Source organism: Benincasa hispida, chromosome 8, assembly GCF_009727055.1.
Source record: "Benincasa hispida cultivar B227 chromosome 8, ASM972705v1, whole genome shotgun sequence".
NCBI classification, from domain to species: Eukaryota; Viridiplantae; Streptophyta; class Magnoliopsida; order Cucurbitales; family Cucurbitaceae; genus Benincasa; species Benincasa hispida.
Window position 1 is genome coordinate 27,732,472 of NC_052356.1, and position 14,332 is coordinate 27,746,803.

Genomic DNA, 14,332 nt, shown 5'->3' on the forward strand with positions numbered 1-14,332 from the left:
GTGTTCAATCCAAACATATGATAAAGCCAACAAATAATTTCTAATTTTTTTTAATTTAAAAATATTTTAATAATATAAAAATACTTAATTATTATAATAGGGATCTTTTAAATCTATTTTTCAAAATTGAAGAATTAATGTTAAATTGAAATTATAGGGACCAATTGCATCTATTCTTGAAATTAAAAAGATATTTTTTTACTTGAAAATATTTTCAAAAATTTTGACATTTAAAAAACTACCCATTTAAAAAGATATTCCAAATTTTATCATATTTCTGATATTTCCGAAGTTGACAGAAATCACGAGATAAGAGGGAAAAGGAAAAGATATATTGAATTTTCAAAATTATATTTTCCACTCGCAGACAATCGAAGGTGTTCTTCACGCGCTTTACTATATTCCGCCATTAAAGCCTGGAAGAACCTGCTATTTAGTCTTCCTCAGTTTCTTCCTTCTTTGGTTCTACAAAATTCTCAAACTCAGCTTCGATTTCTCCCCAACAATGGCGCGAAAATCTTCTCTCCTCAAGCGAACCCTAGCTTCTCTCTGCTTTATTCTCGCCCTATATGCCATCGTCAACACCTTCATCAGCTCCACAGCCACTCTCAAGCTCGACCGCTCCTTCCCCTTCAGCACTGCCAATTCCGTCATGGTCTCCGACGAATTTGGTTCCCAAGACACTGATCTCCTCAATACTTCCGGGAAATCCGTCTCTCCGGTCAAGATTTACCTCTACGATGTCCCCACCAGGTTTACGTACGGTGTAATTGAGAATCACGGCATAGCTCGCGGAGGAAAATCCGTCGCTAAAGTCACGGACCTTAAGTATCCAGGCCATCAGCATATGGCGGAGTGGTTTCTCTTCACGGATCTGCTTCGACCGGAGTCGGAGCGGATTGGGTCTGCTGTGGTTAGGGTGTTCGATCCGGAGGAAGCGGATTTGTTTTATGTACCGTTCTTCTCGTCCTTAAGCTTGATTGTCAACCCTATCCGACCTGCAACAGGGCCGGATCAGCAGCAGCGGAAGCTTGTGTACAGTGATGAGGAGACGCAGGATGCTTTCATGGAGTGGTTGGAGAAGCAGGAGTACTGGAAGCGGAACAATGGGCGGGATCACGTCATTATAGCTCAGGACCCGAATGCATTATACAGGGTAATTGATAGGGTTAAGAACAGTATACTGCTCGTTTCGGATTTCGGGCGGTTGAGGGCTGACCAAGCCTCGCTAGTTAAGGACGTGATTTTACCATACTCACATAGGATCAATACTTATAATGGTGACATTGGAGTTGAGAATCGCAAGACTTTATTGTTCTTCATGGGCAATCGATACCGTAAAGAGGTATATTTATGCAATGTCTTGAAATTAACAATGGATGTTGTTAAGGATTCATCTATCATTGTTCCTTTTAGCTTTCTGTTTGTTATTATGCATTAGCTTTATGGTTTAGAAAGTTGTGAAGAATTGCATGGTTGATCCTCATGGGGAGGGAATTGCATGTCTGAAAGAAACTTGTGTGGTAAGATGACAAACTCTTAGTAGACGTTGGATGTAACCTTTTAGGATTAAGCTCTAGAACACTGCAGCTGGTCCCACTAAAAGTTGGCAGTAGAAGTTTTCATCTGTTCTTTCAAGGTTCCTTCAATTTTACTGTTAGCTGACAAGGACAGTGAATTGAGGGCCCTTAGTTCAATTACGTTTAGGATATGATGGTTATACATTCCAGGACCAACTCTAGGGCGTTATTTATTCTTGAGTTCCTCCCTACCTGCACATGATAACATGGATTTACTTGTGATTATTTATTTATTTGATAGGATTTTTTAGGGGTAGGAATTTTTTTTTTACCTTTTTAATCATATGGGATTTGAAATTGATTTTCTTTCTTTTTTTGCAATCAGTGTCTTAGTTTGCTAACATAAACACAACTAGTAGTGCTGAACTATTGATAGACCTTATGGCAATTGATGTAGGAAAGGAAACTCAGGTATCTATATAATAGATGAACCTAGACTTGAATGGATGAACCGTCTTTAAATTTCAACTTTTTCTTCCTCTTGACGAGTCGATTCACAGTAGTTAATTCAATTTTGTCTTCCAATTTGACATATAGAGTTAATCTGCATATTAGCTATTACAAGAAAGAGTTTCATCTAGCTAAAGTTACATGAGAGGCTGGCCTCTACTAGTTTACAACCTAAGGTATAACTAAATCTAAAGATTTAAATATTCCATAACCCTTTACTCTAACCCGAACAATCTCAATACCCTACTCTATTAACCCGAACAATCTCAATACCCTACTCTATTAACCCAAACAATCTCAATACCCTACTCTATTCTCCAAATGCTCACATTTCTTTTGAACTGAAGTATCTAAAGGCAGCTAAGACTCAACACTTCAAAAAATTCACTCTCGTCTTGGGAGCTCTATTACCAAGCATATCCCGATGCATGAGGAAGAGAAAAAAAAAAAAAAAATTAACGCACTTGAATCCTTGCAAAACAAAAAAAAAAAAGGAAAAAAAATCAACTTCAAGTTCATGAAGAATCACTTATGCACAATCGATCATTAAGTTCACCCTAATTGATTATCCTTCAAGCTCTGGACTATTTTTCTTACACTGGTTATAGGTAGAAGAAACCAGAGTTTATCACTCTATTATTCTAATTTTGCTTCCGTTGCTCATTACATGTTATGAATGTCATTGTAACTCATGTTCCTAGGCCTAGTTTATGATTTCATAATATGTGTTGGCATTAATGTAGAAACGCAAGCCTAGCCTGCACCACAACAATGTTTCTTTTGTTACAATTATTTACGGGTGTTATTTATTTATTTATTTATTTTCTTTCTTTTTAGAGATTATAGTTACAAATCTTCTCTTTGGAGTTCTCTTTCCATAAAATTTTGCACATATGACACTTTTTCTTTTAATCGGAGGAATTTTCAGTAGTTCCCTTGGCCTCTTTCAAGTTGATGCCTTATCACCCTCTGTACTTTTTTAGTCTTGTTAATATTGTGTGTAGTTTCCTATTAAATGAAAAGAAAAAGTTGAGATCATAACTGATTTGTTTGCTGGTGATTCTATCGTGTGTTTATAGGGAGGAAAGATACGTGATATGCTTTTCAATATACTTGAGGAGGAACAGGATGTCATAATCAAACATGGAACACAATCACGAGAAAGTCGGCGTGCTGCTACACATGGGATGCATACATCTAAGTTCTGCTTGAATCCAGCTGGTGACACTCCCTCTGCATGTCGACTTTTTGATTCTGTAGTAAGCTTATGTGTACCAGTGATTGTCAGTGATAGTATTGAGCTGCCTTTTGAAGATGTTATAGATTACTCCAAGATTGCAGTATTTTTTGATTCGGTTTCTGCTGTGAAGCCTAGGTTTCTAATTTCAAAGCTGAGGAGAATATCTAAAGAGAGGATTTTGGAGTATCAGAGAGAAATGAAAGAGGTTAGTACTATGTGTGATAACTTCTTTTCTTCCCATAAACTTTTATATGTTAAATGATCATAAAACCCCAAAAGCTTAAGTAGATGAGTTAGGGTAAATTTAATCTTATATCTATATTTTTAACACTTCTCACTTGAAAATTTATTAAAAGTCCAGCAAATGGAAATCAATATTAGTTGAGGAGTAAATGACATTATAGGAGTTTGAAAATTGGACCTCTTACTTTGATATCATATTAAATTGGATAGAATAATAATATTCTATTGTATTACTATCTGCAACTTAGGTCTCCATATATAGGAGAAAGACCCACCCTATCATAAGGAGAAAAAATGAAGGTAATAAATACTAAACAATATTGACAACTAATATGTACACAAAGATTCCAACAGTTTCAAGTCATTCTACTTCTGTTAGTGCTGTCTGTCTCTCTTTTGTGTGTGTTTCGTTTTAAACCTTTATCCAAATGGGTACAAATAGTGCTGACTAATAAGAGATTCTTTTTCCCTTGTTAATCCAATCTGGCTGTATTTTTTATTTGTTTTTTTCTTTAAAACTAAACACTTGACAATTTAAACTATGAAAACTTGCTTGAAACATGAACAGAGAAGTTACAATGTGTTACTTCGAATAAATAGTCATGCAGAAATTGTTTCTTCATCAAAAAAAGAAATAACTAACTCATACGTATTAATAAAGTTTCCTCTATTGGATGCATGTTACTCAGGTAAAGAGGTACTTTGAGTATACAGACTCAAATGGCACAGTGAACGAAATATGGCGCCAAGTCTCACAGAAGTTACCTCTAATTAAGCTAATGATTAATCGTGAAAAGAGGGTCATTCATAGAGATGGTGACGAACCAGACTGCTCTTGTCTCTGTTCAAACCAAACTGGCATCAGGGCCAGACTATAACTCTTTATTTATGCATTTCTGGAGAATCCGTGAACAATGTTTGATATAAGCGGCAGGCCAGCTCCAAGACTTCCGAGTTGGAGGAAATTGAGGATGAAGTTATATGTCTTACTAGTTCCAACCTTGAGATGCCCATATTCCTCAGCTCAGCTTGCTTTTTCTTCTAACCAGGCAGGTAGAGGTTGCCATATTTATACGCCTTTTTCACTTATTACTACTCTCTATTCTTTACTGTTGAGATGGTTATGTAGAACTGACATAGCCATGCATAATCTGGTAATATTTGTAATTATATTTTTTTTCCATTTTTGGTGCATTGTACAGAATAAGGGTCTGTGATCCTTCCATATTCAACTGAAGTTTTTCTTCATTTTTCCTTAGCTGTTGTAGGCTTGAGATAGACATTGGGACATTAGAAACATGTCCAATGAGCAGGTGGTCTTTTTTTACTTGGTAAATTTGTATTGTAGATTATGTCTAAACTCTCTCTGTCTCTCTCTCAATGTTTTTGGTGGTGATGTTGGTAGCTGAAAGGAGATTCTTGAGTGAATGGAAGGCCTTTTTCTTTTTTTGACATATCCCAAACTTTCATAGGGGCAATTTTTATATTCATTCAATGAATGCATACTATGTAGTTTTGTAGTTGCTAATTATTGAAGCAATATGATGCGAAAGATAGATAGGGGAACACAAGGCAAAATCAAGCTCTGAAATTCATGGGTAGGGTCTGTTTGAAATGACTTTTTGATTTTGATTTTCTTGTTAGGGAGAAAACTAACATTCTGGTTGGTTGTTAATTGTTCCCAAAAATGATCGATATCTTGAACTTCATTCTCTTCTTATAACCTTTTTAACCCATCACCTTTAATTTCACTCTTCAATCATAGGGGAGGCCTCGACCATGTCTTTGGGTTCCTCAACGAATAGACCTCATATTTTACCCATTTTGATTGAAATTCATTTCTCAGCCATTGGAGTAGGCAATTTGGCTGTATCTGACTCTCATTCTCTCCTTTCAATCACTTTGCATTGGATATTTGCCTGATAGACAAAGTTAAAAAGATGAACTGCGGAATTGAGTGGTGGTAACTCTCGACGACACTTGAAACAATCTTTCACGGTTTATTTTTGAAGTCTCACTTTACTTCTAATCATCAAAGTATTTGAGAATTTGCAAGATAAGCTATTGATGATTCAAAACCCTTAATTTTCATTGGAACAAAATTTGGTTTGAAACTGAAATGAAGTTTTTAATTTTGTACACAGATAGGGCGAGGATGAGAAATTGAATCGCCACAATTAACTTGGATTATGCTAATTCGTTTGACTTGAATATATTATTTTAGTACCATTTGATAACTTTAGGGTCGGTAAGGTAAATTTTCTATAAGAACTAATCTAATTCCTTTTATTTTGTGATAAAAGTGTTAGTTAAAGAAATCTAGACGATTTTAAAGGAAAATATCCTTTGTTTTCAGGAAATGCAAGGTCTACAATAATCCATAAGCTCTACTTTCATTCAATATGATCAAAAATCCGCCTCAATTTTATGGAAATATTCACATGTAAAAAAATTTATTAAATAACAATTAAACATTTCATTCTTTTAGGTTTAAATAATAACTTTGTTTTAAAAGAGGTTTAAATGGCCTTTTTACTCTCGAAACGAACCTCAAACCACAAGGTTAATAACATGAACACTAATGCCAGTTGAGTTACACTCTTGTTGGCAATGCAACCATAAATTTATACTAAAGTGATCTTACTCTATACAAAAGTTATGCTAAATTTTTGTAAAGAAAGACCAAAATAGTCATTATTTAAAAGTACAATAATCAAAATAAATATTTTAAAAGTATAATAATCAAATTAAACCTTTAGTCAAAAACCAAAATAGTATTCAAACTACCCTTTCAAAACAAGTTTAAATTTCTGCTTATTAATGTTAGGTCTTTATTAGTGGTATTTTGTTAATATTTTTACTACATTTCGTCATTTTTTCTATGCTAAACAAAATTTGAAACACTACTTCACCTTTTATAAATATAAGCTGATACAACCATCCAATTTGAGTCACATCTGCAAAAGTCATTGCTGGCCTTTATTTTTCTTATGTTTAAGCTTCTCAGTTCTCACTCACTGAATGCAGATACAGTACAATCAAAAAGAGTTTAGCTATGATATTATTACAAAAAAATGTAGTTGCCTTTAACCTGGAGGCCATTTCATCTGTCTCCCTCCCAGGACATGCAAGTGAAGATGATACACAGATTGACCTGTTGTGAGTGAGAGAGATCAGTAAAATGGCAGCAAAAGCAGAGAAAGAAGAAATGTTGCAAAAGATAGAGATTGTTGTTGAAAGCTAATTGCTTACAAGCACTTGCACCACTGTTGATGACTACTCGAAATCCTTCAACAATACCCTCTTTTTCAGCCACTATTTTGGCTGCATACAGCAGCTGACCCAGTATCTCTCCATGTCTTGCTTCAGCCTAGTGAGTACAAACACAGCTCATATTACTGCATTAACATACATTTGGGCTATTAAATGCTCACACACAGCATGGACAGATGATCGCAAGCAAACTCCATCTTCAAGGAGATGATAAGCACGACCAACCTAAACCTCAACTAGTTATGGCATATACCATTCATTAAGAGATCAAATGTTTGAATCTCGCACTCCACGTCATTCAACTCAAAAAGATCATAAGCATCAATATGAATCATCATAGTATTATGCCATATTGACTCCCAGTGGCAGGTCTAGAATTTCAAGTAGGGGATAGAGTACAAATGTATATAAGGTGAGAAATTTAGTTCATGAACTTCTAGTTTTGTATTTATATATAGTTCCTAAAGTTGAAAAATGTATAATAGATGTCTAGTTTTCCATTTTTGTGTTTAGTAGATTATTAAAATGCCAATTTTGCCCTTTTGAATGTAGCAGATAACAGCAGAGCCCGAGAATTGATGTGTATTCGAATCATAGGGGCTAGTAATCGACGATATCTCATGTCTCTTACATATTTGAAAATGTCAAAAATTAAATGTGATATTAGACATTAAACTTTTAATTTTGTGCACAATTGGTATGACTAGACATCTTTTTAAAACTAATGTATCAATTAGCTACAGAATTTAAAATTTAAAGTTGAAATGAATACAAAATTATTTTTTGTCCTATATAAAATGATTACTTTCTAAACATTTTTAGTATTTTGAGATCTATTAGATATAGAATGGAAGTAATTTATAAATTTATTAGATAATTTTTAAGAGACCGGAGTCAAAATTAAAAGTTTATGGATACTAGTCATAATTTTCAAATTTTAGGGATTAAAAATTAAATATTATATATATATATATATATTTAAAAAAATCCAAAGTAAAAAATTATAAATATATGTGGTGAACCACTAGCTTAAAAAATTAAATTAATACACAAATATCTATATTTATAATTTTTTTTAAAAGAAAAATAGTTGCCAAATTGAAGGCCCAATCCTTGGCTTAGTGGTACAAAATGCGTTCCTCAAGCCACTAGAGAAGAACGCTACCATATGATTTAAATGGGAAAAATATATTTAATATCAAAGAATAATTTTTTTATATTTAATGGAAAACAATATTACATAAAGGGTGGCCCCTTGATAGAACTGCCACTGTTAATTCCTGTATCATGCTTCCGATTTTCACTGACCTGTAAATGTAGTTAAAGTTGATTCTTAAGGACCAATTTTGAGGTTGTTATTTGATATCATCATCGATCCATCAGCATAATTTAACAAAATTATCAACTAATAATCAACTATTAACTATATCAGACTTCCTATCTATAAAACCTGTGACGTCGAACTGATTTTTACATTAGCTTTACCAATTAGTTTTGTAATCCATTCAAGTCCTCCAACACCTCACGGTAAGGAAATAATTGGTAATGATTAGCTGAAGCATTAAACGGGTTACATCCAAGCTAACCTTCAAGCCAAAATGAAGAGTTGCAATTCTCCATGTTCAAAAGGCACTTTATCATTCAAGAGTCACTATGAATATGAAAATCCACATTCATCCACATCTTTAATGAATTATGAACCAATTTAATTTCATGCATTTATATTTATGAGGTAGTTGAAAGGGTGTTAGATGAATTTAGTCAATTAGATGAGAGGTTGTGACCTTTCATAGTGTCTTTTCAATTAGTATAAAATAATTATGTACTTTTGTAATTTAAATGTACAAGAAGACTTTGAATTTGAATGAAATTTTCTTAGAGTTTAATCTCTCGAGCTTTGTGTTTTCTTTGAAATTTGTGTTTAGAATGCATGTTTTAGACTTTCAATCTAGATTGATCAATTAGATTGTGGAGAGTTCGAAATCTTTAAGTTAGGAATAAGTTCTCCTTTTTTCTTGATCTTTGATCAATCTTCCAAGCCTAATCTGTTTTAGTTTTTCTGGGGCTGTTAACAATTTGTTTATTGGAGGTTATTCTTATTATCATTGTGCGGGTTCACCTAGAATAAGACGAGTTCTCAAACGTGATTGAGGTAGTTCCCTTTTATCACCTTGAATTTTTACTACCAGAAAATGGAAGGAAAAAGGAAAAAGGAAAAAGAAATGCGATTGAGAAAACAGGATTACATGGTATAATAAAGGTGTTACTTTTGGAAAAATATATTTAAGTAGAACTGTATGTGATTATTCTAAATTTTAGGGCATTCAGATTCCTAGTAATGTAGATGTCAAACATCTAAAGATGTCAGACATGTGGATTTCCTACCACCAAATAGTCCATTGATGCATGAAAAATTCACCAGAAACGATAATACCGGATAACTAAACTGTTTGCTCAAAATTTGGAGGGGAAAAAAATGAAAAACACTACTATAGTTCTTTTGTGGGTAGGGTTTCACTCTTCCCCAGCCCTTAGGTTATATATCTCTTTTTTCTTTATATACACGAGTTTCTCATCAGAAATAAATAAATAAATAAAAGGAAAGAAAGAAAGAAATAAGAGAAAGGAATACTCAATATACTATTTCAGAGAAACTAAGTCTATGCAGACACACATGCCTAACAACATAATGTTGGCTGCATATGATGACTAAAGATAACATAGACTATATATATAGAGATAATAAACAAGAAGAGGAAAGAAAGAAATACCTTTCCCAGCTCTGCCAATCCATCTCTGAGCTTTGGAATGATTAATATATGAACAGGAGCCTGTGGATTTATGTCTCGAAATGCAAGGACTTTATCATCCTCATAAACAATGTCCGAAGGAATTTCCTTGGCTATTATTTTGTCAAATCTGAAGGAGAAAGGTCAAAGCATAAGGAGCTAATTAATTCCAAGAAATAGCCCAATATCAATCTAACAATCTTTTAACGTGTAGCATTGGCCCTTCCACTCAATATCTTATTGATCACTTTATTGAATGTAAACATGAATCTAGAAAAGATTAAAAAATTTCCAATATAATTCAAATTCCTCCAACTCCAAGTATGGGTAGATCAATGGAACAAGGTTTTTCAAGTTAACCAAACATCGGCTGTTTCCCAAGACTTGGTTTTCTTGTGACATGTTAGCTTTAATAATGCCATAGATTTAGACCCTAAACAGGAGAATTTGCCTAATTTCATACCTAATATTTTGAATCCAGGTAGGCAACATATCTCTTTGCTTTGTTCAAGAGTTGATAGTTATTTCACACTGGCATATGTATGTCTTGTCACAAGTGAATAAACTCCCATATTGCTAACAATTCTTCGAGCTCAATTTTAGGAGAATAAAATTTTAAGGTTTTAGCAACATCTAATCCTCACTAATTTATTAAAGACGATACATGGTTGGAGTTCCACTGTCTGCATGAGATGCAGCTGCTTTAGCAGCAACTTCTTCATTGTTTGTGATACCAGCACAAATGGTCAATCTGGAGAAAATACAATGCAACAATAAAAACTATATCAATACATGAACAACTAGATTATTGGAATAGTGGGAAAACAGAATTTTTTGTAACCTTAATAGATGGCATTATATTTATTTATAGGTGTCAGAAACAGAGATAACTGATCATTAAGTTTGCTCCAGTCCTATCTATCCTGCTACATTACATAATTGCTTTATCGTTGGTGGGGGGATAAATATTTGACAGTAACAGCTAAGATAAAGAAGTCTGAGTTAATCTAGTACACATCTTATCAAGGGACAACGACATGATTTCAATTATGTTGTAAGAAAATATCAAAATCCCTGTTGAAACTTGAAATAATTCCACAAGGAATATGAATTAACATTTGTCCATGGACAAAATATGAAGGTTCCTGTGGTGGTTAGTAAAGAGACGACATTGACAATTTAACAGTATCCAGTGGGGGGATAAATATTTTGACAGTAACAGCTAAGATAAAGAAGTCTGAGTTAATCTAGTACACATCTTATCAAAGGACAACGACATAATTCAATTATGTTGTAAGAAAATATCAAAATCCCCCTGTTGAAACTTGAAAATAATTCCATAAGGAAATATGAATTAACATTTGTCCATGGACAAAATATGAAGGCTGCCTGTGGTGGTTAGTAAAGAGACGACATTGAACAATTTAACAGTATCCATAAAGAAGTGGGGGGGATAAATATTTGACAGTAACAGCTAAGATAAAGAAGTCTGAGTTAATCTAGTACACATCTTATCAAGGGACAACGACATGAATTCAATTATGTTGTAAGAAAATATCAAAATCCCTGTTGAAACTTGAAAATAATCCACAAGGAATATGAATTAACATTTGTCCCATGGACAAATAATGAAGGCTGCCTGTGGTGGTTAGTAAAGAGACAACATTGACAATTTAACAGTATCCATAAAGAATGGGGGGGATAAATATTTGACAGTAAACAGCTAAGATAAAGAAGTCTGAGTTAATCTAGTTACACATCTTATCAAGGGACAACGACATGATTCAATTATGTTGTAAGAAAATATCAAAATCCCTGTTGAAACTTGAAATAATTCCACAAGGAATATGAATTAACATTTGTCCCATGGACAAAATATGAAGGCTGCCTGTGGTGGTTAGTAAAGAGACGACATTGACAATTTAACAGTATCCATAAAAGAATGTTGTAATAACTGACCATAACTAGATATAGATTATAACCATTGTCCCCAGCTACCATTGCCTTAAATTTACAACTAACTCCCACAGAAATGCTATGGTTACCAACTTACCAATCATGGATAACGGATTTATCATTTAAAATTTATTCCTTCATTCTATGACGATCCAAATTATCACATTATCTACACATCACAGTACTCCAGTCATGAAATTATCTCATCTCACCATTGCAAAGCATCTTGAAATTCACAAACCACAGGAGAATCGTTTGTCTTCATACTACCATTTAAAGATCCCACAGAGCCTTAGCTACATGGCCACTTGTAGCCTTATAGACTTATTAACTCAATTTCATTCTGCTTCTAAGTCAAAACGGCTAATACTTCAGTTCCCCAATCAACCCACACACTAGATGTAGGAAAAATTCAAAATAATGAGGTAAACATCTTTTTCAAGATATCAAGTTTGATGTAACAGAACCCCATTTCCATGAGACAGATTGAAGATTCCATCCCTTTTGAAGAAAACTAGACAATCTTCTATTGTCAACGATGAGATATTTTAAACTTACTAGACATAGAAACTAAAAAGCCTCTCATACATATTTCAACGATTGGGAGGAAGAAAACACAACAGTTATGGATAATATTTCTTCCCTCCCCTATATTACAGTCGAAATAAACCAAACCCATAAAAAGGAATCGCTTGATTTTCAACATAATCCTTGTAAGAACATAGAAAATGGGTTGTCTACCTTCGAGAGCGAGTGCGAAGTGGGAGGAGAAAAGCCGTGAAATGGTTGCTGGAATGTTTCAATTTCGCGGTGACCAATGTTCTTGTAGCCGTAGCTATACATTGCCTGCCGGTTTCATACGAAAACAAACAATTCCACAATTCATTGAGCTAAAGAGATACAAGAAAGAGAGGATAGGAAGGAAGGGAAAAAAAAGCACCTTAAGAAAGATGTCCCTGCAGCCATTGGGCTTCTCAATCAACCAGAGTGGCCAAAATTTCAAGGAGTGTTTAACAAACGGTTGATGGGTTAGGTTCAATTCAGGGGTACGCCGGATAAATGATCCAATTTTGGAGGAAAAAATTGATATTTGTCCCAATGAGTTTGTTTACGTTAAATTTTGGTAAAATTACCAAAAAGAAACTTCACGAACATGGAACAAGTTTTTTTTTTCCCTTTTCTTTCTTTCTCTTTTACTTTCACCCTTGTACTCTCACTCCCTTTCCTCTCATAGATAGTTCTCTTCCCTTCCTATGTATTTCGCTCTCTTATTTTCACTTTTGCACTCCCACTCTATAACACAAACTAAATAGAGAGAAGGAGACAAAGATGCTTGTGTGAACACGACAGAGCTCGTGCATAGTCACATCGAAGTTAATCGCACCAAAGAAGAAAAGCAGTGGAAGGAGAAGAAAAAGAAATAAGGGTAATTTTGTAAAACTACTTCATGACGAGGTAAGCAAAAGGTCAAAATCCTTGACTTTTAAAAAGTATGTCAAAAATCATTTTGAGCCTTCAAAAAAAAAAAAACTGCATTGACCTATTTTAGAGGTTCAATACGAAAAATGTCCCACTTTTTAAAAATATTGATAATTATCTTTTTTTTCTCCCTTTTCTCTTCTTCTTCCCAATGGGTTTCCGCGTGATTTTTTTTCTTCTCTTCTTCTTCCTCTTGTTCTCCAATGGTTTTTTTTTTCTTTTTTCTTCTTCTCTTTTTCTTCCTATTATTCTATGATGGTTTGCACAAAGGTTCTTTTCTTCCTCTTTCTCTTCTCTAGTGAGACTAGGAGACAATTAAATAGAGGAGAGCAATATGTGATAGAAGGAAATGAAAAGAGGGATTGAGCGAAAAGCGATGATTTAGTTTTGGTAATTTCAGCTAGTGTTGACGTTAGCAAAAGATAAAAAGAAACTCTCATTTTCAAAAAGCGAGGCAAATCTCATATTTTCCTCTCAATTTGGATCATCAATCCCCTTCAAAATGGGTCTTTTAATCAATTTCCCCTCAATTTTGGCTTTGAGGTTGGTTTTTGCATATCTTTTCTTGTTCTTTCTAAAGAGAGCTTTCTCCAAATAAACCTAATTACAAAATTGTCAATTTTCTTATTTGTTACATGAATGGCTTGATAGACTACTAGTTTACCAAAAGTATTACATAATTTACTTTTTTATCCCTTCTTATCATTCTTTTTTTCTTAAGAAGTATTTATAATAATATTAATATCATCAGAATACACAAGTATGAAAAGTTTCTCATGCTATTAACTTCCCAAAATGGTCTTGTTTTCAAAACCTAAGCAAAATTTCTCAAAAAGTTTGAAAATATTTGGCTGTATAAATGAAAGCAAGAATCGACAAGAAGTCTTGAAGGAAAACAAAAGGTATATTTGATATATAAAACACAATATATTCTATATACAATGGAATTTTCTAGAAGTAAACTAGGTGAATTTGATAATTACAAGAACAAGATAATTTGTACAATATATCATCTTATGTACCGAACAATATATGTGATGTGTATTTATATTTTTCATTATATTACCAATATATTTGACATATATTTGAGATTTAATAGAGGTGTGATTGACTTTTATCTAGGAATCTCGAATAAAATAAATCAAATATTTTAAAAGGGAAAGAAACATTAATTTGAAATATACTACGTTACATGAGTATCAGCTGAGGTTAATAAATAACAAAAACAAAGTCAAAATTTTAAAACGATGTTACTAAGGAAAAATTAATTATTTAAAAATGTTGATTATGTTGGGGTTGATGCCTTAGATCTCGTAGGATCC

General features: G+C 33.5%; 2 protein-coding genes across 3 annotated transcripts; one reads left to right on the forward strand and one right to left on the reverse strand.

Moving 5' to 3' along the window:
- The first annotated feature begins 424 nt into the window (after window positions 1-424).
- On the forward strand, window positions 425-4,969 carry LOC120083361 (probable arabinosyltransferase ARAD1). 2 transcript variants are annotated; one of them, XM_039039093.1, is made up of 4 exons: window positions 425-1,345; window positions 3,110-3,289; window positions 3,401-3,475; window positions 4,203-4,969. In XM_039039093.1, exons 1-4 carry the CDS (start codon window positions 506-508, stop codon window positions 4,389-4,391), a joined length of 1,284 nt encoding a protein of 427 aa, XP_038895021.1. In that variant the 5' UTR covers window positions 425-505; the 3' UTR covers window positions 4,392-4,969. The 2 variants fall into 2 exon arrangements, with proteins under 2 accessions (XP_038895021.1, XP_038895020.1); XM_039039092.1 differs by having other exon boundaries at window positions 426-1,345; window positions 3,110-3,475.
- Window positions 4,970-6,407: 1,438 nt separating this feature from the next.
- On the reverse strand, window positions 6,408-12,804 carry LOC120083841 (14 kDa zinc-binding protein). The gene is made up of 6 exons (XM_039039730.1): window positions 12,472-12,804; window positions 12,273-12,377; window positions 10,240-10,326; window positions 9,558-9,705; window positions 6,766-6,883; window positions 6,408-6,667 (listed from the first exon to the last, which is right to left on the reverse strand). The coding sequence occupies exons 1-6, from the start codon at window positions 12,495-12,497 to the stop codon at window positions 6,600-6,602; spliced, it is 552 nt and encodes a 183-aa protein (XP_038895658.1). The 5' UTR covers window positions 12,498-12,804; the 3' UTR covers window positions 6,408-6,599.
- Between the last annotated feature and the right edge of the window lie 1,528 nt (window positions 12,805-14,332).